We start from the raw sequence: 23,894 nt of genomic DNA on the forward strand, positions 1-23,894 counted from the left end.
GCAGCAACAGAGTGAGAAAACAAAGAAGGTTGTGTGCAGTTCCTGCAGGCTACTGCATGTGGTTCTGATGTGTTCTGAATGGCTCAGAGGGTTGTTTAGCTGAACCTGTCCGTAGTCCTCTCCAAACGCTGGGCATCTGACTGAAATACAGGCATTCAGGGCTCTCAGGAGCTTCTTCTTCTGTGAAGAGCTACGACTAGTGAGCCTGCCTTGCTGCAAATCTGCAAAACATCTACGCAAGGTAACAGGGAGACCAAAGTGGTTTATTTCTCTCAGCATCACAACACCTCCCTAAGCACTCATATTTGAACAGTTCATTTAGACAAGTGAATCCTCTGTTCCTGATTGGCTACCTGAGCATCTGGCAGCTGGATGGATCCGTCCAGCTGGAGCACTGAGCTCTGATGGGGCTCCAGAAGCAGGAGAGACTCAGTAGACACTGCAGAGTGGCGTTCTGGAGGCGGGAAGGGAAACTGCAGGTGTTCTCAATACACACCTTGACTAGCTAGCCAGGTATTTTAAAATGAAATGAAATGTGCAATGTGAAATGAGCACACATTTCATTTCATTTTACCTGGCTAGCAGAGGAGTCAATTCCAGGTTCAGAAAGTAAAAGTCCTCACCAGGATTTTGCTCAGGCTTCCTGGATTGTGTTGATTCCACTAATTTTAATTGGAATTGACAACCTGCTGGCTAGCGAGTCAACATGTGTATGAACACCTGCAATTCTCCTTCCCTTAATAGTTTTAGTAAACAATTCAGTAATGTGTAGTGTCTCCACCAAATTTCTCATGGATTTTCGTGACTGGATATGGTGACGGATTAAATCTGGTGGCTTGAAGAATCCCGTTCACCACTGTTAACGACACACTACTATAATTTACCCAGCTACAGTTTATGTATTATGCATTGATGTGCATTTACAGCACACTTGTAATATAGTAATATAATTTTCCCAGCTACATTTGATTGTCACGTAGGGCTACTCCCCCCTCTCCTAGCTGTCACTCCGGTGTCCTGCTCTTCGTGTCTTTGTTGTTCCTTGCTTGTTAATCCCGCCTTGCTTGTCTGTTACCATAGTTTCCCTCTGTCTGCCATGCCCATGTTGTCATTGTCTTCACCTGTGTCTAGTCTAGTTCTGTGTATTTATATCCCTGTGTCTCCCTAGCCCGTTTTCGGTTGTTCTGTTCATTTGCTCCGTCGGTATTTGCCAATGTGCTCCGCGATCCTTGTTATTTGATTTCGTGAGTATTGTTCCTGTTCCATTGTTCATTCCTTTTAGTGTTCTCCCCATTGCCCTGTTCGTTCTCTTTGTGTGTCTGATTATGCCGATCAACTTGTCAAACCTGGATGGCTCACCTGTTACGACCCCTGCCTGTTGTTACGACTATGATTATGGAATTCCTTCTAATAAATCTCGCTCTCCTCAGCGTTTGTCTGCCTCCTAGCTGAGGAGGTGCCTGCGTTACATTTGTACTTTTATTTTATGTTGTGCATTTGTAGCACACTTGTACTATTTAAAAGCTAGTCATTTAAAATGTTTATTTTAAAAAATGAAAATTTCCACCAGGGAAATTTTAGTAAGCACCAATGCAAACTGTCTATAAGAAACTATTTCTACTTTCTTTTGTTTCCCCTCTCTTGAAGCTACATTTTATTTATTTGTAATAATTTAGGCTGTGTGTTTCCAGTGTAATATTCCTCTCTCACTATAGTTTACTAAATTCAGGTATCGCATGGTTAGTGTTGCTAGCTGGGAAAATAGTGAATCACTCAAATATCATAACTGGATACATTCAACCTAAAACATAATTAGTCTATAACTCACTAATGATTAAGTCAAGTCAAGTTTATTTGTATAGTGCTTTTCACAATCTTTACAAGATTAACAATCTTATGGGTCCAAATCCCTAATGAGCAAGCCAATGGCGACAGTGGCGAGGAAAAACTCCCTATGATGGAGGGGAATAGGAAGAAACCTCGGGAGGACCAAGACTCAAAAGGGAACCCATCCTCCATTGGGCGGCCCGTTAGCACAAGTCCGTGGTGCGCAGGGTGGTTCTACAGTTCTACAGTAGTAGTCACAGTTCTCGTTCCCCGGCCAAGTAGTCACAGTCCATTCAGTGTAGATGGTGAGCCTCTGATAGGAACTAGCATCCGCACGACCTCTTGTGGCAATGGCACGTCCAACCCTGGCATCAGTACATCCACCGGCAGGTGCTTGTATCCGGATAGGTGCGTGTATCCAGCAGGGACCAGTCCCCTTCGGGTGGCCTGGTTAAATACACAAATCACACAAAAACACAAAATCAAATTATACAGACTAATACACAAGTCACACACAAACCACACAATCAGACTAAGCATACTGATGATTACATGAGTAACACCAAAGGTAAAATACAAGACAGTATGACTCCTTTGCAATTAAAACACAATCACATTACTGATAAATATTTATAAAACAATAATAACTATTTCACTAACAATTTACAAAATCATTTACATTTACGGCATTTAGCAGACGCTCTTATCCAGAGCGACTTACAAAGTGCTTTGCATTCAATCACAGAATTCATCCTAGGAAATAGTACGAATAGGCCAGAATTCAAGATACCATTGAGTCAGACTACTACTAAACTACAGGAGTCAATGTCATTACCTAGTGTTTTTGCAAGTTAGACATTTGCCAAGAAGCACAAATAACCACAGACAGACATACCATTTAAAGAACCACGGCAAGTGGTATCAGCTGAGTTAGTGCTCTGGTAAGAACTCAACAAACAGGTGGGTCTTCAGTCTACGCTTGAAGATAGCAATAGACTCTGCAGTCCTAGCAGCTAATGGAAGATCGTTCCACCATCTTGGAGCCAGGACGGAGAATAGTTTGGAGCTTTGTCTTCCATGAGACTTTAAACATGGAGTTTCGAGTCGAGCCAAGCTTGAGTTTCTGAGTGTTCGCTGTACGGATTGGCTTTTGACCATGGACATCATGTAGGGAGGGGCCAGTCCATTTTTGGCTTTGTAAGCAAGCATCAATGTTTTATATCTGATGCGTGCCGCTACTGGAAGCCAGTGAAGAGAGCGTAGCAGAGGAGTCACATGTGAGAACTTAGGGAGATTGAAGACCAGTCGTGCTGCAGCATTCTGAGTTAGTTGTAGAGGTCTGATGAGGATGACAGGAGCACTGATAATCTGCTGTTGATAACCAAAAATCCCAAAATGGTCGAATCTGTAATCCTGATGGTTGTCCACGGTGATGATGAATAGTCCACGAATGGTGATTCTTTCGGGCTTTCCTCACAGTTCCTTGCACACTGACGATGGTGATTGTTCTAATAATCCCGACGATCGGTTCTTGATGCCGTTCAGTCCTCTGGTCTTGTCTCTGTTCTCTGGCGTGGATCATAAAGTCTCTCATCATCCTGATGCACATCTTGTCAAGGCTTATTATTCTGTCCTGGTCCACAAACTGCAGTAGTCCTCTTGTCCTGGGAGCCTGCGTGAAATTCAGGTTGCACAGCTGTCGGTAGTCTCTAATCCAGGAAGAAGCACAGGAGACCCACATGATGGACAGAACGAAAGAGACAGAAAAGCAGAATAAAGACTACACACAGCTTTATGTTTTCATGAGAAATCTGGAAGATGAGTTAGGGTTACACAAACCTCAAAAGATGAAACAGAGTGTTGGGGGAAAGAGAAGGGGCAGATGTAAAACGCTCCAGGTGGGTGATCAGTCCATGTGATGTTCTACCTCTGTGTCCCAAAAGACCAACATCTAGTCCTCATGTGGTTATGGGAAAACCTTCAGCATCTGAAAAACACACATGCAAGCAAAAATATTAAATTACGTAGAAAAATAAAACGCATGCCACACAGTGAAATTATGAATTTATATAAGAATTCAATTCATGTGTAGGTGTTTAAAAGCCTGGAGGTGGTCGTTGAGGGGGTGCTCTCGGTGGGGATGGACTGCTGGAAAAAACAGCTGGGTTCGGTGTCTCCAGGGTCTGGGTGTGACTAGATTCGGATGACCTGAAAATGTCATCCGAACCAATGGAGACACCCTTAAACCAAGTGGACACCACCGTTTGCTACAAAACACACACAATAAAAATGCCTTTAGATATCATTTTCTAAAAACCTCACCACAAATAATTCTAAATGCAATCAGAAAGGAGGAAGCACTAACCAGAAAAATATTCTGCACCGACGTTGTTGTTGAACAGGTGCGCAGGTAGATGGTGGCGTCTGTGATGCTGGATCCCCTCCGCTGAATTAACAGAGGACATGCTGATGAGTGTAATTCAGAATGGGACAAGCTAGTGAAAGATGCTTATAGTCAAGACTCTTTGTTACCTTGATGCAGGCCACGGCACTAGCGCTGGCAAAGTGGTGGAGGGTAAGCTACAAATACAAGGAAAAGATTAGGTTGAAGGGACATTTACAGTAGCATGTCCATTCTTACTGAAATTGTGAACCTGTTCCCATGACTCACCTCTGCACCTATCCAGTAGAATTCATTGTTGAGCACCCACCAGTGCTCACTCTCCAGCCCACTGTAGATGGACTTGTGCTGGAGCTTCACCTCCACCACCTGCAGTCAAGCAGAAAAATAACTTTACCACTGAAATGGACAAACCCCTTATAAACCCTCAGGTAACAAAATATTTTTGTGCCTGTGATACACATTAAAAACTTAAGGGAACCTGTGTAGCTGAAGAACCCATTCGTGAGAAGGTGAAGGCAAACATCCTATGTGCTCTGTCCAATCCTTGGCGAGTCTGTATAAGCCTCAACTATGGAGAAAACCAAATACGTGTTACTTTGCGACTAGACAAGTATGTGCAAGACCTGCATTTTACAATTATTGTGACCAGCATGCAAATAAACAATGCATGCTACAGTTCTGCACAGAAACTTCCCTAAATCCTGTACATGTTGTGACAACGTGTTGTGAAAAGCGCTATACAAATATATTTGATTTGATTTGATTTAATCAGAATGAAGCTGGCTAAGAAGGATTTCACCAATAATAGCCAACTACCTCTCGGATCGGGGTATGGAGCGTCTCAAAGATGCCTTCGTCCAATGCAAAAGGCTCCCGATCATGTCCTAAGGAAGATGTTTAAAAAAACACTGAAATATTAAAAACTTTGATGCAACCTAGTTTAAATTTGCCGTTAAAGGGTAGCCAATTTAGTTAGGCTAAGTAACATAGTGATAAGTAGCTAGTTTAATGTAGCAAACCAGCTTGCGAATATAAGGGTGTGTTCGTCGCTAGCTCCCTAATTTACCGTCGCAGGTGTCGGTATGAGCTGCAGCTTCGACTTCCGTCTGTTGATCTCGGACCCGCCGCCTGTAAACGAGAAAAGACCAAACAACGGCCGAAACTCCAGTGGCACAAAGGAGCACTGGTCGCAGCCCAGTGAAAGGCAGGGAAAACAACATTTTAAACAGGTTAAACAAATTAATTCGAGATATTAACTCGTTGAATATGTTAATTCGAGATATTAATTCGGTAAATATATTAATTCAATATATTAATACGTTGAAGATATTAAATTGAGATATTAATTGTTTGAAGATATTAATTTGTAGATATTTGGAGATATTTGTTGATTTTTTTCCACAGCAAATGCAAAAGTGTCTTGTCTCTTTGGGGGGTCGGTAAACGACTGAGGGATTTTAGATATTTTGTTTGGAGTTTCACCTTGGCGATTTACCTTCATATCAAAACATGTTTTTCTCCATGACTCCGATATGCAGAAACACTTAGCAACGTAAAAGGGGGAAAGCAAACGCTAGCAAAATAATTACCTTTTGCGGAGTATTGGACTAAATGACCCATAATACCTTGTCGTTTTATTTAACTGCTGTCAAATAAATATTCTGCCACATGAATTAAATTAGCAGTAATGTATGCTTGTCAGAGTTAACCACAAAACGTGACATCTCTACTCATTGGACGGATAATTGTCTACAAACGAATGTTATTTACTTGTCAGTCTTAAAGTTCGTTTTATTTGAAGATTAGCGTATTGCCTGCAGTTCTTATTTCTGCCGTTAGGTGGCAACCGTAATGCACCAGTTTATAGCTCGCACATATGGAGTACATAGAGGCAGCGGCACGATGTGGCTGTTTTTCTAATTAATTGTGTGTCCATTGATCGTGAGTAACATTATTTGTTAGTGATGGGCACAGCAGTTCTTTTAGATGAACGGAATCATTAGAATCAGTTCACTAAAAATATTCGTTCAAAAGATTCGTTCACCGAATCGTTCAGTGCTTGGCATGACTCCAACCCACATGGGTCCACTATAATGATTCAAATTGGACTTTGACATTTTCAAATTTTTTGCTTAAATGTATCATTTCTCTGTGTACATCACAGCATTAAGGATATTTTTATCAATCACAAAATCATATTTTCTCATCTCAAGCATTAGCTCTTTATAATTATTGGTCATTTTTTCAAGATCTGGGCAATGTTTTTCTTCAACCCCATTACGTACACAGTGGCAGCTCTCTGAATATGATCATAAAATGCATTTCTGAAGAAATCAATATTTTCATATTAATCAGATGTCCTCAACATTAATACAATAATTGTGAATACAAATACTTTTTGCAATACTAAGGTCTGAAATGTCCCTTTTCATGAAAGTGCTGCTATCTACATTATTACTGCCGTTTGGCCTGAGTCTTGGTGTTTCTTTTTACCATGGATAATGAAGCTTTCAGTTTGCAGCCTCTGCCTCCTGCCACCTCTGTACATGCGTCACACCATGAAGGAATTCTCCACACAGGTGTACACACATCTGGAAGTGCCATTCTGATGGTGTATGTCTCCAAAATAATAAGGTGGTCTGCATGTAGAGACTACAACATAATGAACATAATCATACATTTTGATAAATGTCATATTATTCCGTTTTTATGTCATGTCAGACAAAATGTTTTCATAATGTAACATAGACTTGATATGCAGACCAGGAAGTGATGGCAGTACTTCACATGTACTGGGAGACACTGGAAGTGTTATATAGTGTGGTGATGAGGCTGTTGGAACACAGGTGAATGAGAGGAGTATCCATGGAGACCAACAGTATTCAGGGGATGAAGCTCACTAGTGGCCAGAATGGTGCATGCGGCCGCTTCCCACACAGCATCCCTGAAGCAAGCAGAGCCAGTACAGTTTGTTTGCTGTGCACAAGGAACGCAGGACTGCAGGTGGAGAAGGTAGACATTAACATTACCTTCTTTCCTTATTATCATTTATTAAAAACTGCTTTAATTACCTAAGCTTACCAAAGTCTTTAAAAATGTATCACTATATTTGCCAACTGCTGACTAATAGGTGTTTGAGGGAATGCATGAGATGGGCATGGGCGAGGATCTGTACTATGATTAGATCAAAGGAGTTGGGACGAGATCTCCACAGTGGCATGGGTCCTCCACAGGATCATCATAGCTATAGCATAACTACTGACATTTAGTTAATTAACGGTGTTCAGTGTGAGGTTGAAGCGTGTACAGACTAAACTCCTAAGAGTTCAAGAGGTATAAGTGTATATTCTAAACTTTGCAGCAGTACACGGGCATTAAAGAATGTTAAAGGGAACCCCGGCTGGTAACACTTGTAAGCCTTAATATGATGTCTTAATAATTTAGATTAATTACATGTAAAAAAAAAATCACAAAAGCAGCAAATTTATTTACAAATCAACACTTTTATTCGAATTATTTGACATATGGGCGCAGCCATGTTTTCTGACGCGCAATGCCTGCTGGGTAGATGACGTCAAATGGTTGCAGCGCGCTAAACTTGACTGCGGTTGGAAGGAGTTAATGTTAGTTAGCTGAGCTACCTTAAAAAAAACCATGCCACACTGTGTTGCCGTTGGATGTTATTTCCAGTCGAAAGGCAGTGGGAAGACTGATATTAGTCTTCACAGTTTTCCCAAAGATAAAAAGAGGAGAAAAATTTGGGAAGCAGCGTGTGGACGAACACAGCTACCAAAAGACCCGCGGCTCTGCTCTCTTCAGTCCCGATGCGTTTGAGTCATTCAGTAGAGCCCGACTGGTGAGAGTTGACGGGTGCTGTTGGTTTTAAACATAGACTAAAACACAATGCAGTGCCCACAGTTTTCCCACACAGAAAGTCCAAAAGCCCCAGAATGTGGAGCGAGAACCGCACGAAGAAACGTGAACATAAACATGCGCTGGATTCTCTCTGTCACTCACTTGGTGGGTGTTGTAGCCGCTGATGTCAGAAATGTTGCGTTCTGGCTCAAGCTGAAAAGGCTGAACAGTAGCCAGGTCTAGCTAGCTGTGCTCAAGCGCGACGGCCAGTCACTGCAACCATTTGACGTCACTACCTGCTGCGCCCGTCAGCAGTTATAAAAATGGCGACCTACGTGCAGCGGGATTTTACAGAAAATCTAATGAATCTGCTACTTTTTGTGAAATTTTACAACGTGTCTTAATAATTTAGAGTAATTACACGATATTAAGGCTTACATATGTTATCAGCCGGCGTTCCCTTTAAGACCTGGAAATACCTAGAACAAGCAAGCATCATATAAATAAAAGTTAAGATGATTCATGTGTGCGTTGCTCATGGGATAATGAGACATACAGCAATTTTTCCAGCTCTATTCACTCCTACAGAACAATGTTTACAGAGTCCCTTGGCCACACTGATTGGGAAGTTTGGTCTCTCAAATGGATCCCTTGACTAAGTTGTGGTATTGTTTTTATTTAATTTATTTTTTACTAAATAAACAACTAACCCTGACATACTAAATAAATGAACCATACTATAAAACAAATGTAAATTAATTATCTAGCCTGTTCTTGAGGTCATTGATGATCTGGGTTGTTATTAATATGCAGCATCTTGTCACTCACCCGGTTAACGTTTTCTAGGGTTCCTGTCCAAAAGGCCCCTGTATTTTTTTCCAGCAGGAAAGGTTTGGCTGGGTAGCTGATATCATGACCCTCAAAGGAGAAAGACACGTACAAACAGCTGATCCTGCCTTTCAGGCTCAAATGCAGTGGTGGACTCGTCCGATACCACATCACATGTAACGGATGTTGACGTGCAGCTTGTAACTGAAAGTGGACTGAGAGTGATGGTTGTGGGCTCAGCAGCAACCTGTCTTTCCTCCTCATTCTGCTTCTTAACAGCACCCACAGAACCTCCATCAGGACCATCACCAGATGCAAACATCTTGGTCCGTTCTCTCTTCCAGGCTTTAAGCGAACTGCCTCGGAAAATCTGGGTAAAGAACTGCCGTTTCTTGCTCCTGGTCTTTTTCTTCTCCAGTAGACACACAGTCCCATTGAAGATGTCAAACTCCCCACCACAGATTGGTGTGGACAGCGCACTACCCTTATTCCCAGGTTGGGAAATACATTTTGTCAACTGTCTCTGAATTATTGGATCTCAACTGACAGGATGTGGAATTGTCACCTAAGGAAAAAAAATATTGATTAGTGTAGTGTTATCTAAATTTGATAAGAACAAGCTCTTTAGGCCTGAACCAACATTCAACAATCATTCCTTTGGTTTTCATTACATTACATTACATGTGCATTTAGGGACTAATTAGGTTAATTAGGCTGTGAGCGTGAATACAACTAACAACTTCAGCAAAGGACTGCTGAAGTTGCTCGCCTTAAGTAGGCTGCAAACGCCTGCAGCCTATTGTGCCTGATTGCCCCCAGGTCTAGCTCGCGGGCTCCTCCTTGTGGCGACCGGAGGAACGGTCCTGGGTCCAACCCTGACAGTATGGACAAGGGAAGCGTGGATTAAAATCTATTATAGCTTCCTTATTAATATTTTACATGGTGAGCATATCTCGATAGGCTGATATCATACATCAAATAATGCTTTCCTTATCAAATCATGCTTTCAGTACATGTGTTTATGTACATGTGTTTCAGTACATGTGTTTCAGCTTTCAGCCGTGTGTTTATGTTGTCTACGTCTAGTCGTAGACAGGATCTCCGTCGGTGTGGTTGTGTCTGAGTGTGTTCATCAGTCTCACCTGTGGCTCATCTCGTGAACACTCGGCGCTTATGTGGTTTGTCTATTTAATGTGCGTTCGCGCATTGTCCCGTGCTCGTCTTTGTTAGTCATTTATGTCAGTCTTATACGTTCATGTGTGTAAGCTAGGCCTGGGCGATATGTCGAGATTTTGAGAAATATCGATATATTTTCATACGAGATATAAGATGAGACAATATCGTTATATCGATATAGTCTATGTCGCGTTAGTTACACGTGTTGTGGGTTGCGTACGAAACCGCTTACTTCCATACTGAATAGTCAGTGTTGTGCCAGTTCACAGCTTTTCTGAACTAGTTCAAGTTCAGTTCATACATGCTCAAAGTGAACAGTTCACGTTCAAAGTTCACAATTTTAATTATGAAATAGTTCAAAGTTCAGTTCATTTTACTTTTTTCGTGAGATATTCAAATGCTTTTTTTTCACGATTTGGCTGTTGCGCAATCAAGGGGCGGACACAAATGCGAAGTAGAGAGTACAATCTCATTCGATTTTATTTCACATCTTACATTTGCAGATGACACGCGAGTGGACCGCGAATGACGTGGCATGATGAATAGAGAACTAACGCTTAATATACTAAAAGGCAGCGGAAATGACAAGGGCACAAAACTAGACCAAACAAGAGTACAACTAATTGTTACATACACCGACATGAACAAACACACGGGAAGCAAGTAACGGCCATACATGAACATGAAGACTAACAGAACATACATGTATTGCCAGGCACGATACCACGTTAGAGAACACAGAGACCAAACATGAACTGAAAACCTAAAACACTACGAACCTGAAAATGGAACAGAGACTTTAACCACACACAAACACGAAGCTAATCAAAACCACGAATCACAGATAAGGCGTGAATACGGCCGTGCACATCCAACTAGGAAATAAAGAAACGACAGTGATCCCCGAAGGTATAGTCTGGACATAGGCTATATATACACACCAACTAGGAGATAAAGAAACGACAATGATCCCCGAAGGTATAGTCTTTACATAGGCAATACAAACACACACACACACACACACACACATTTGTAAAACTAAGACGAGCTAACACGGAACAGCTGAAACAGAGGGGCGTGACAAGAACAAGGAAAACATAAAAACGACGAGACTAGAAGGGGCGGAGCCAGACGTGACAACTACAAGCTAGAAATCACTATACGTACTATACGTGCTATGCCTACCCCGCTCTGCTGCAATTCATCACGGGTAACGTCGTGCGGAAGCCAGTATGTTATTAACTAGCCAGTATGTTAACTATTCTCAGCCGGACACTACGTTGCCCACAATGCATTGCGCACACAACGTCAAAACCATTTGTCTGGTGATACATGATTTAAGTGGCACCAGCGAGGGATGAACTTTCTCTCATTGCGTTTCAAAAGAGAAAACAGATGTCACTCAGTTTTCAATGGAAAACAAATTCCAACGTTCATTTACAGCAGTGGTTCTCAAACTTTTTCAATAATTCCCCACCTCAGAAGATGGGGAAATTCTATGCCCCACCACCAAAATGGCGCGCCCCACACTTTGAGAAACGCTGATTTACAGTGATGTCTACCGTTCATGACACAACGTGAACTAATTCACGTTCAAGTTATTAAAAAATGTGTTGCGTTCAGTTCAACGAACACAATGAGCGTGTTCAATGAACGCATCTTGACTTATTACTGCCTCTTTGTTATTACCTTTTGGGAAGAAAAAATATCGAGATATATATCGTATATCGCCATTCATCTTAAAAATATCGAGATATTATTTTTGCTCCATATCGCCCAGCCTTAGTGTAAGCTATACGTGCGCTGTCTGGACTATTTTTGTATTAAATAAAATAACATTTGTGGAAGACCATTGGACTCGTGCCTCGTCCGTCTCCCTGCGCCCAGCGTCACACCCATCTTTTTTTTTTTTTTTTTTTTTTTACATCGCTACTAACTCTGTGTGCACTGTATGGACAAGGGAAACATGGATATGCAGTTTATTAGAACTTCTTTATTAGAACTTGTATATAAACCAAGCACAACACTAACTTTTTACAACAGTAACATTTTTTGCACACATATGTAAGACTAGTGTCTTTGTTGTATTCGGCACATTCAACATGTGCCCACCTACTGCAGAAATCACACTACACCTACCCCCCAAAAAAAGCCATTAGGTACATATTAGTACTAATACTACTCCAGTTGTCTAATAATACAAAGTATGCTTATGTTATACATTACCATTTCAATCATGCTCTTGTCTGCATCAGATTCCAGCAAGGAGCACACCACACAGTAATCATCTGCATTCCCTAGAAACAATGATTTTAGTATGGTTTTAAACTGTAGCACTCATTCTCTAGAAATAATCATGTAGTAAAGAGTCTCTGCAGTAGCTTTATGGTACAGGACACAGATTGATAGTTTCGTTACCTTTGAGTCAGATGATGGAATATGGATTTATATGGGTTTTGACTAAAGAAAACTTTATGGCACTGCTTTCATGCAGTGTTTGATACCACTGAACTTTACACTGCAGCAGTGCACAGGCTACTTCAAGTCGTGCCTTGGTAACATCTTGTGGGGATGTCTGGACAGCGCTGATGTTTCTCCTCTGGAAATAATCTTCTGCAAACTGCAAAGTGGCATTTTACATGGTAAGAGTAATATCAGTTACTTATAAATGCCCATCACATTATTTTCAAAAGGTTTACCCTCAACACTAAAATCCCACAACTGCTGGAATCCTGCTGCTTGTTGTGCAGTATTGTTTGTACTGTCCATTTAGGCTCCTGGTCTCCATGGCCTGTCATCCTTAAGAAGTTCCTAATTATTGTTTTTAAAAAATGATAGAAGAACACAGTTTAACATCACACCAGTTCTTTTCAGAAAAAAGCTCCAAAATTAGCACTGTAAAATAGCAATGTTAAAATGTTATTACCGCCAGTTACGTAGCAGCTTGCGCTCGAGTGCACTTTCATTTGCCAGGGGATCGATCAACACAAGGACCTTGTCAGACATGTTGACAATCTAAAAGAAATTAGTTCATTCATGTTATTCTCTCGTCATATTATAACACTCTGCTGCATCATAGCACAATTAGAATATCTCTGTACGATTCATGCAAATAATGACTGATGTACACTACCAGTCAAATGTTTGAACACAAAAAAAGGCATTTTAATCTAAAGGATTATGCCTTAATTTGTTTATAAGACAATTTGGGAAGGTTGTTGTATATATTAATTAATTCTCAACATACTTCATTTTAAATGCACCCTTTATTTCAGAACTTTAGTTCTCTACAAGGTCTCTGCATGTGAGAATGTGTTCAGGACTGATGTTAAAGCATCATAGGTGCTGCTTCATGAACAGGACAGTTACTTCAAAGAATCTAATATTTGTTTATTAGAGCATAAATAGAGCACAGCATTCGTTCATTGCTTTAGCATCTTTCCAGTTTTTTTTATGTCAAAAATAATAAAAATAAACAAAGTAGGTCTGACCAAACATTTGACTTGTAGTGTAAACAAACCTGCTCTGAAAAATAAGGAAAGGTAAACTAACCACTAAAACCCAGTGAGCCCCAGTGTTTACAGGGCACATCCAGATTTCCTCCAGTGGAAACGTCATCTAAAGAATGTGTTGAATACAAAGTTGTCATTATTGTTACTGATAATCATTACTGCTAGACTGTAAATGTGATGAAAGTACCTTTCTGAGTCTCTGGAATTGTCCAGAAAACAACGATGTTGCAATAACGGCACAGAGCTGGTGAACAGCTTTCTGTTAAGAACAACTGAAATTTTAATTATGTTGCAAGAAATACCTAACACAGCTACATAAATATAATTGCCACTTACCTGCTGTTTTTCAATGAGTGTGTGCAAGTACGCATCAAAAACCTGCATTGTAAAATAAACAACCATTAAAGAATGTTATACTTCCTCTTGTAATACATTTTGACAGTGATTTAGTCTCTTACATCATCAGCCAGCCACTCGGTCCCATGCAGTGTACGGAAAGACGAATCAAACAGTTTATATGGTCCAACAACTGCCTCCACCCGACCACAGTCTTCTGCAGCCCACAACATTCCAACTGAAAGCACAGCATGAATGTCAAAGCATAGATATTTGTTTTTTCTAATCCCTGTACTATTACAGTTACATGGCCAAAAGCATGTGAATACATGAACACCATTCTCATTTGCCCTAGTTTAACGCCAGGGCCTTTCAAACCCAGGGCCATCTATACACAATTCCCTATGCCTTTGCATGATGTAGAATTAAGATTTCCCTCCCATACAATGACCATGCCTGGCCAGATCAGTTCATTAGAAGAAGTATGCACATACTTTTGGCAACATAGTGCATCTGACAAACGTCCAACAGGTCAAAATGGCCAACGGGCCAACATGTATAGTTTGAACAGGCCAAATCCCTTTCATGCAAACTATAAACAAGGGTAGGCTGAACAAATGACCAACAGGTCAAACTTGAACACAGAACTCATTAACAACCTCTTTCTTGTATGCTTTCCTGTATGGCTGATGAACCTGGGGGATGCTTCAACAGTCAACAGTGGTAATTGTCACATACACTGTTGACTGGTATACAGAAAACTGTGAAAGGCAAACTCATCATACTCTAATGATTGTGTAATTGAAAAAATGTCTGTATAAAGACTCATTGAATAATAAGGAATGGATCAAATAAACACTAAACAAGAAACAATATATTCAAGACGTATGTAGGCCTCAATTTACCTCTGTTGTTGCATCACAGACTTGAGTGTGTTTTTTAGGGGCAAAGTGGATAACTGATGGTCTCTGTGGCAGGTAAAGGTCTTCAGTTAGTCTTTCCAAATCTCCTCCCATGGTCAAAGAGTTGGGGCCATCAGAACATGTGCTGGTCTCATTCTCTTTGAGGATCTTGTGGGATTCTTGAGTGGTGACTTGCCTGTCATCATTTTGGCTTCTTCTGTATGGCTTGATGTGGTTGACACCCAGGTCTACTGACGCACCCATGCGTCAAAGATGGCCACCGTGCGAGTATATACATTAATGTTATTAATATCTCAGCGATACAACATCGCAGGCACACGGTTCGAACGTTTTTGAAAACTGGAAACTGTTTTAAAAAAAATCTTAATTCATGCTTGAGCAGACTGGCCACAAGATGGCAATACATGACCGAGTTGAAGCATGCCCGTATATGGCTAATCCTTTTATGGCTTGCACAAGGGGGGGTTATTGCTCCTGCCTGTGACTGCTGTGATTGGCGGATTCAAGTGTCAGTCATTACATGACCGCTGACATCACTCACATCGCCCTTTACGGATGTAGGAGGGTTTTAGGACGGCATTAGATCCGTTTCACCTCGGACAAACACGGAAATACAGACTTTGACGGCCGCTAGCTAGCGAGCTAGCGTCTACTTAGCTACATAGCGATGGTGAAGGTATGTTGATGATCGATGACTAAATGAATGTTATTTTGCAATATTGATCACTATAATAGCGGGCGATCACAGATAGGGTCGCGAATTTCGCGATGGTCCCGTGTAGTTAGTTCGCTAGCTAGCAGCTAGCTAGCATCTGGCTAGCTAGCGTCTACTGATGAACCTGTGTTGATTTCCTGAGGGGTTTATGAAAAATATAAACGATCGATGACTAAATGCAATATCGATCACTATAATAGCGGGCGATCACAGATAGGGTCGCGAATTTCGTGATGGTGTACTGTAGTCCTGTTTGTAGTTCTATGTAGCATCTAGCTAGCTAGCGTCTACTGATGACCCCATATTGTAGGCCTGAGGAGAGACTCGTGACCGATGACCCGATGACCTACGACCTCAGGAAACATATCGCCCTTTGCGGAAGTTTTGGCCGCTTTTTGACGCCTGAGGTAAACAAACCGGTTTTGCTCAGTAGTTTACTACTACTACTACTAGCCCTTACTACTACTACATAGCGGTTATGAACCTATGTTGATTTCCTGAAGGGTTTTATGAAAAGTATAACAGATCGAAGGCTAAATGAATGTTATTTTGCAATATTGCTCACTATAATAGCGGACGATCGCAGATCGGCTCGCGATGTGTTACTAGCTGTCTAGCTAGCCTCCTGGCTAGCTGGCTGGCTAGCTAGAAACTGCTTCTGTGCAAAATTCGTAATTTATTCTTTATAAAATTATTTTTACTTATTTTTTTATTATTTCGTATTTGTCTTTTGCCTATATGCTTGCTTTGTAGATGTGAAAGTATAGTATATAATAATCTAGATGAGTGGATATGGTTTTGGCTAAGCTGATTTAGCCTGTAGTTCAGGAGTTTGATGGGAGTTTCGTAGTTTGGTGTACACATTTTTGTACACTAATTTATACTTGTATACTACTATATATATTACATGTTTCACTATTTTTGTGAAGCAACCCCTTGAGCAAACATATTTCAAGCAACAATATTATTGATCTTTTAGTAAATGTGTAATTTCATATAAAATATGAAAGAATTTTTGAAAATATGCCTCATATTTCCAGGTTTAGGACCATATTATTTATTTATGCAATACTCTAAGTCAATGTAACCTCATTAGGAAGAGAGCTGAGATTGTTCTGAACATTTTGATATGAGACATGTGGGTAAAATGCTATAATTAAGTATGTTTAGAGACACATTTATGTAACCATGCTTAAACAGCAAAAATGCCCATAGTGTGTGTCTGTGTCTCTCTCTGTTCAATAAAACAAGTTGCTGTGCACAATTCGCTGCCGCTTCTCACCGCTGTGTGATTGGTTGTCTGAGAGGTAGCTGTCTTAACAATTGTAAAGCGCCTTGGGTATCCTGAAAATGCACTATATAAATTGAAACATTCTTTCATTCATTCATTCATTTATAACAAAAATTAGACATACTTCATTCACAAATTCTCTTCCCTGATCAGAGAGTATTCTATTTGGACAACCATGTCTATATATAATTGAGCAAATATTTCGTCCCACTTCAGCTGCTGATTTTGTCTTTAATGGGAAAGCTTCAACCCATTTGGAAAAGTAATCTGTGGCTGTCAGGATATACTGGAAGCCAGTTTTTGGAAGCGGTCCTGTCAAATCAATGCCAATGAGCTCCCAGACAGCAGATACCTATAAATTTAAAACATATATGTTTTATTTTACATTTCAACATTTTTCTTAAAAGCTGTTGTATATTATAGAGATACCACTGGACATTTACTTTTATACACTCCAATGGCTGGGCACCAGTCAAAGGTTTTCCAGTTCGCTGGCACTGATCACATTCCAAGACCTTTAAGAAAGTCACTGTTAATATTTATGCAGATTTATCAACAGCTCAAAACACACAAGAACGCACTTCAACACATACCCAGTTGTCAAGATCAATGGTCATGCCAAGCCAGTAAAATCTGGAGCACACTGCAGCTCGAGTTTTCAGGATGCCTGAATGTCCTCCAATCGGAGAGGCGTGAAATTCCTGAAAGCTTTCTTGCCTCTTCTTTGGATTTTATGGCTTTTCTACTTTTAAAGAAAACCTGTCCTTCTGCATTGAATATTCATTAACATTCATTAAAGTCGTATAATAATTAAAGAGCTACCTTACCAAGACACTGGCTACATTTAAACAAATAAATGCTCACCCTTTTCAGTAAATTTGGAAGCATACCTCCTCAAATGTAATTTTTGGGAGTTATTATACCCAGATGGGTATGATCCCTGATAGAGGAAGTTGAATACCTCATCCCACCTGTTCTCCATAGCTATATATGGATAGGGAGAGAGAAGAGATGGGATAACTTTTATAATTTTATTTGGATGTAAAATGGTACATTTCATAGTACATCTCTATTATATATAGAGTACTGAGTATAATGTGCTATATATCTTATCTTTTGTTTGTTTTTAAGGCATGGATTACAGTGAAGTAGAGAGCATGGAAAGAAATCTCTTAAATTTTGCGCTGACCATTCTAAACATTCTAGAATAGTGGAGGCACCACCACGAATTTGCCTCATGAAATCCTGCCTCATGTCATCTTTGCAAAGCCAGTATGTAAAACATTTACATGTTTATAGGTCAAAATGACAATAGAAACAAATGACAAGCCTGTGGGTCTGCGCATGTGCAAAACCGCAAACGAGCACAACTCGATGCTAAGCACAACTCGACAGAACACCGGCTGTCAGGGGAGGTCAGTGTGAGAGCCTGTGCTACAGGTCCATGAAGAAGGAGTCACCACACAGTTTACGAGTAGGGAGGAGGAAGTGTAGGGCTAAAGCAGGGGTTTCATATTTCAGTCCTGTGTCCACAACACTGCACAGTTTAGCATTAAATTATTTTTAATTTTATACAACTGTATTGTTCTAAAATTGGAATAACATTGAGCTGTTGGTATCCTGGAGCTGAGCTTGAAACTCTATGGCAGTGTTTCTCAGTCCTGTTCCTAACTGCTCCACACAGTTTTAAATATTCCACGATTCAACACACTAAGTATTGAATGTACATGATCTAGCTCCAACTGCTTATCAAACAAACGGTTTATTAAGTCATTAGTGAAGTGGATTATGTGTGTTGAGCTATGTGAATTACCACAAGTAGGATTAAGAGACACTGCTCTAGGAATGAATATATTGGCAAAACAGAGTCCCCAGAGTCAGTCCTGTCAACACTATACTTAGCAGTTTTTTTGTGTTCCTCCAATATGACAGTTTTTTACTTAGTTAATGAACTGAATCTGGTATTATAAATGAGGAAAAGCACTAAAATATGCATGACATGGGGTCTCAGTGACTGGGTTGGAGTCTCTGTTTGTCGTTAAGTTCAGATGTTCACTGTTTTTGACTAACAAAAGTTAAGGGGTTTGTTGACAGGTTAGACAGATACATGTCTCAGGATTATGTATAACTTGAGCATTATTTTAATGTCAGTGATAGCCTATCCATGTTCTGTATGCAAAATCTATTGTCATAAAATAAGCAAACGGGTCCAGGTTCCATTCTTGGGGTTCTTATGCCATGCACATTTTTTTTTCTCCATTTTAAAACACTTTTTTTACTCAGCCCCACCCACATTGATCTTAATTTGCTAAATAGGTCAATCAGGTTTTAGAAAAGGTAAAACACAACGTGTGATATAGGATCCCCAGGACTGGTATACGGAACCCCTGAATTAAACAAAGTCATTACTAATTTTGCTTACCCTCTTACAGATTGGACTTTCTGATTCAACTCCTGTTGTGCTGAGACACGCATGCTGTTCACGTGTCGCAGACACTGCCCTATGCAAACGTATAGTGGCTTTGCTTTTTCAAACTGCACATTTTTCTCAGCTCAGTGTGCCAGTTGTTCCCCCTGTGCACAGCTGTACTGAAACTGAACAGTGCTGGCACAAACCTTGGACAATCGTAAGTTTATAATAATCACACTAGATGAATGATCTAATTTAATGCACTTCTTCTTTCGGCTATTCTCTTTCAGGGGTCACCACAGCGGATCAAACTCCTCCATCTGGCCCTGTCCTGAGTGTCCTCCACTGACACCCCAGCCACTCTGATATCCTCTACCACTGCATCCATAAACCTCCTCTTAGGTCAAGAACTCCACTGCTGTCTCTCCCAAACATTTCCATGCCTCCACTGGAATATCATCAGGTCCAACTGCCTTACCACACTTCATTCTCTGAATTGCAGCCCTTACTTCCTCCTTGCTCACCTGAGGCACTTCCTGATTCACAACCTCTACCTCTTCTAACCTTCTTTCCCTTTCATTCTCTTGATTCATCAGCTCCTCAAAATACTCCTTTCACCTTCCCAAGACACTCTCCTCACCAGACAACACATTTCCATCTTTATCCTTTATCATCCTAACCTGCTGCACATCCTGCCCATCACAGTTTCTCTGTCTGGCCAATCTGTACAGATCCTTTTCCCCTTCCTTAGTGTCCAACTTCTCATACAGCTTGCTATATGCCTTCTCTTTAGCTTCTGCCACTGCTCTCTTTGCCTTGCGACACATCTCCTTGTACCTCTGTCTACTTTCTTCATCTCGCTGAAAATCCCAATTCTTTTTAGCCAACCGCTTTCCTCTCAAACTTTCCTGAACTTCCTCATTCCACCACCACGACTCCTTGTCTATCTTCCTCTGTCCTGAGGTCAAGTACCTTCCTAGCCACATCCCTCACTGCATTTGAAGTTTCATCCCAGGTATCCAGAACACCACCACCATTACCCAGTACCTGCCTCACCTCATCCCTGAATTTTACACCACAGTCCTCATCCTTTAACTTCCACCACCTGATCTTAGGTTCCGCTCTCACTCTCTTCCTCTTCTTCACCTCCAACATCATCCTACATATCACCATCCTATGCTGTTTAGCTACGCTCTCCCCGGGTAACACCTTGCAATCACTAACCTCTTTCAGGTTTCGTCTCCTACAGAGGATATAGTCGACCTGTGTGCATCTTCCACCACTCTTATGTTACCCTGTGCATGTAACCCATGTAGCCTATCTGTTGACCTGGTGTGCTAAACCTTAAGCACATTCTCTGCCTTACACTCATTTAGAAATTCTAAAACACACTTTTTGCAAAACATTAAACACAGTTGTTCACATAAGACATTCAAACATTCAAAACTGAAAATCATGTGTTTCTTTTGGAAAACACTGCCACGCAACTGCTACACTCACCTACCAAAATCCATACCCAGTCCTCCTCACACGTTACAACACTTGAGCTATGTATGTTTAAATCAATAGTGGTTTAAATTGATGTCCACACACTCAGTCTGTATTGTCTATCTTTTTGCAGGCTTCTACCCAAGACGATTGCATGCAAGCACCTACAAGCACCTGGGAGATGGTCTGACTTGCCAGTGGATGTACTGATGCCGGGGTTGGATGTGCCATTGCCACAAGAGGACGTGCTGATGCTCCTACCTGAGGCCCAACATCTACACCGAAGGGACTGTGGGAACTAGAACCATAAATGTAGAACCACCTTTTGTCCACAAATACGGACTTGTGCCAACAGGCTGCCCAATGGAGGATGGGTTCCCTTTTCAGTCTTGGTCCTCCCAAGGTTTTCTTCCTAATTTTTTATTTATTTATTTAAACTTTATTTTACCAGGGAAAAATCCCATTAAGAACCTCTTTTTCAAGGGAGCCCTGGCCAAGATGCAACAACAGCAATACAGTTACAGCCAACAAATAAAATTACAAAGTTAATTAAAACAGGTGCATGTGAGGGAGGCTGTCTCTCCCTCACTTCCTAATCCCCACCATCATCGTGGGTTTTTCCTCGCCACTGTTGCCTTTGGCTTGCTCATTAGGGATCTGGAGCCATACGATTGTAAGGCTGCTTTGTGACAACATGTGTTGTAAAAAGTGCTATATAAATAAATTTGACTTTGACTTTATGATCACAGTGTACCCTTCTTCTGATGGCTACTTCCAGCAGGATAACTCGCCATGTTATAATTCATGATTCATCTCAGACAGATTTATTGAACACAACAATGAGTTCCCTGTACTCCAGTGGCCTACATAGTCAGATCTCAATCCAATAGAGCACCTTTGGGATGTGGTGGAACGGGAGATTCGCATCATTGATGTGCAGCCGACAAATCTGCAGCAACTGCGTAGCAATCACATGATGCTATCATGTCAACATGGACCAGACTCTCTGAGGAATGTTTCCAGTACCTTGTTGAATCTATGCCACAAAGGATTAAGGCAGTTCTGAATGCAAAATGGGGTCCAACCTGGTACTAGCTGTAATGGTGGTGAACCCGAGGGTAGAGAAGGATCCATTAGCAGGTGTAAAGATGTTGAATTTTAATATAGAAAAACAATGAACTGAAGTCCCAAAAGGGGACGACCCCAAAGGGTAGACAGGCAGCAGCACAAAAGGGCAAGACAAAAACGGGAGAGTCAAAAACCAGAGAAGACTAAGAGCAGCAGACAAAGGTAACAAAAGGGCCAAACAGGCAGGAGGATCAAAAACACAGAGCAAGGATCAGAAACCAGAACATCAATCAGAGAAATACACAGGATCACAGCTTGGTAAAGACACTCAGAGAGGCAATACTTCGCACTGGCGACTTGTGAACAGAGTCCTTAAGTAGGGTGTGGTGAATAGTAAATTAGAGTCAGGTGTTCTGGTCAATATTCCAGCGATGGCGCCCTCTGGCGGTCACGGACGTGATTGCCATTCCTCACACTAGCAAGGTGTGCCTAATAACGTGGCCGGTGAGTGTATATACTATATATACTATATTATATAGTGTATATGATTGTGATGGAAATTGTGTTATACTGATTACAAGAGAATTGTGAAGTGTGATTCAGTATGAAATCATGTGCTCATGTGTATGTGTGTATTATGACCTATGTTAAAGGAATGTGCAGAGGTAGAAAACACTCTTATCTGCCTTGACCCGCGGACCCATCAGCTGTTTCTATAAGCTGCTGCTTATGCTAAAACATGAAAACTACTGTCAGGAGAGAATGCACATGTAAGGCAAAAACTGTCTACTGTGCATTCTGCCTTGTTTCTCAGTGTGCCCAAATGTACTGTAAACATGTGATAAGAACCCCGCCTACTAAACGGTATAAAGGAGGGGGACGGTTCTCTCTCCTCTCAGCTTCTGTTCTAGACTGAACTCTCATGCTTATTTTGTCTATTAATAAATTTCTCTTTTAACCACGCCTGAGTCCTCGTATATTTCAGAAATTTCCACGACAATGATAATGAATTACATGAATGGTTTATACCTATTATTTTTACATTTTAATTATGACCAAAACTGCTATATTTATTTAAAATATCATGGGTATACATTCAACATAATACTAATGCTACTCCCACCACTAATAATAAAACTACTGTAAATGTTTTGTTAATTTTCCTTAGCTCAAGGACAGTAACGTTTCACTGGGGGCCATCCCGTTATTTACCACTAGGTGGAGTATGGATGCCATGCAGGGCTAAATGATCACTTAATTCTACATATTTTAAATCTATTTTAATTATCTAACAATAAAAATGAATTATTGTAATAATTTAACCATCAAGCTAAAAAAAGTCTAGATCTGGTACCATGGAAATGTCTTCAGAAGGTACAAGGTGTGTGGAGCACAATGCTAATAAATCTTTTTTTCTTTTAAACTTTAGATAATTCTCCAGTGGTCTGTTTCTGTATTCATACAAGTGCTAGAGCCATCATAAGCTCTTTTTTGAGGTTCTAATTTCTGTAATCCATGTTAAATTAACTTATTCCGACAGATGCACATGAAGTCAGAATCACATGCCCACTCAACAGGCAAACAGACCATCTTTAGTACAATTAACAGCCTTTAAAATAACTTGGATGCTGGCTGCAGTCAGCTTCTAGGAATCCTCATGAATTATCATTTGTGTAAGTCAGATCATATGGTGGTCTGAATGCCACCCTCACCACACAGTCCATAAACCACATACAGTGAATTAAGTGTAAATGGAGTTTGTCACCATACTGGACCAGTAAGATAACACAATGCAACATAATGTAAGCATATTTTATTCATTCTGCTTTAACTGGAGACTGGAGTGACTCTGGAGTGTAACTGGAATCTTGGAGGTTAAGCAACAGCTGAGCTGGAAGACAAGAGACAAAAAGGTCATTCACTCACTCAAACACTAGCTTTCACCTTCAGTGCTGTAAACCACCTAATAGGTTTACCTGGTAGGTTCTGCAGATGCATCCTGGTATCCAGGATGTCCTGGAGTCTGTTCATCAGCACAAAGTAACGTAGGAGAAGCTCCTT

At 40.8% G+C, this 23,894-nt stretch overlaps 1 protein-coding gene and 2 long non-coding RNA genes across 3 annotated transcripts; 1 reads left to right on the forward strand and 2 right to left on the reverse strand.

The window, feature by feature from the left end:
• Positions 1-1,834: 1,834 nt before the first annotated feature.
• On the reverse strand, positions 1,835-5,674 carry LOC143501916 (uncharacterized). The gene is made up of 9 exons (XM_076995077.1): positions 5,298-5,674; positions 5,048-5,115; positions 4,710-4,799; positions 4,499-4,597; positions 4,360-4,407; positions 4,193-4,273; positions 3,667-4,094; positions 2,723-3,536; positions 1,835-2,274 (listed from the first exon to the last, which is right to left on the reverse strand). Exons 1-7 carry the CDS (start codon positions 5,449-5,451, stop codon positions 3,924-3,926), a joined length of 711 nt encoding a protein of 236 aa, XP_076851192.1. The 5' UTR covers positions 5,452-5,674; the 3' UTR covers positions 1,835-2,274; positions 2,723-3,536; positions 3,667-3,923.
• Positions 5,675-6,889: 1,215 nt separating this feature from the next.
• LOC143501917 (uncharacterized) lies at positions 6,890-11,741 on the reverse strand. Its single transcript, XR_013127005.1, has 3 exons — positions 11,276-11,741; positions 8,915-9,479; positions 6,890-7,228 (listed from the first exon to the last, which is right to left on the reverse strand). It is a non-coding gene; the product is annotated as an uncharacterized LOC143501917 (long non-coding RNA).
• A 3,653-nt stretch (positions 11,742-15,394) lies between these two features.
• Positions 15,395-21,505, forward strand: LOC143501918 (uncharacterized). Its single transcript, XR_013127006.1, has 2 exons — positions 15,395-15,537; positions 15,887-21,505. It is a non-coding gene; the product is annotated as an uncharacterized LOC143501918 (long non-coding RNA).
• Positions 21,506-23,894: the final 2,389 nt, after the last annotated feature.

This window comes from Brachyhypopomus gauderio, unplaced genomic scaffold (genome assembly GCF_052324685.1).
Source record: "Brachyhypopomus gauderio isolate BG-103 unplaced genomic scaffold, BGAUD_0.2 sc179, whole genome shotgun sequence".
Lineage (NCBI taxonomy): Eukaryota > Metazoa > Chordata > Actinopteri > Gymnotiformes > Hypopomidae > Brachyhypopomus > Brachyhypopomus gauderio.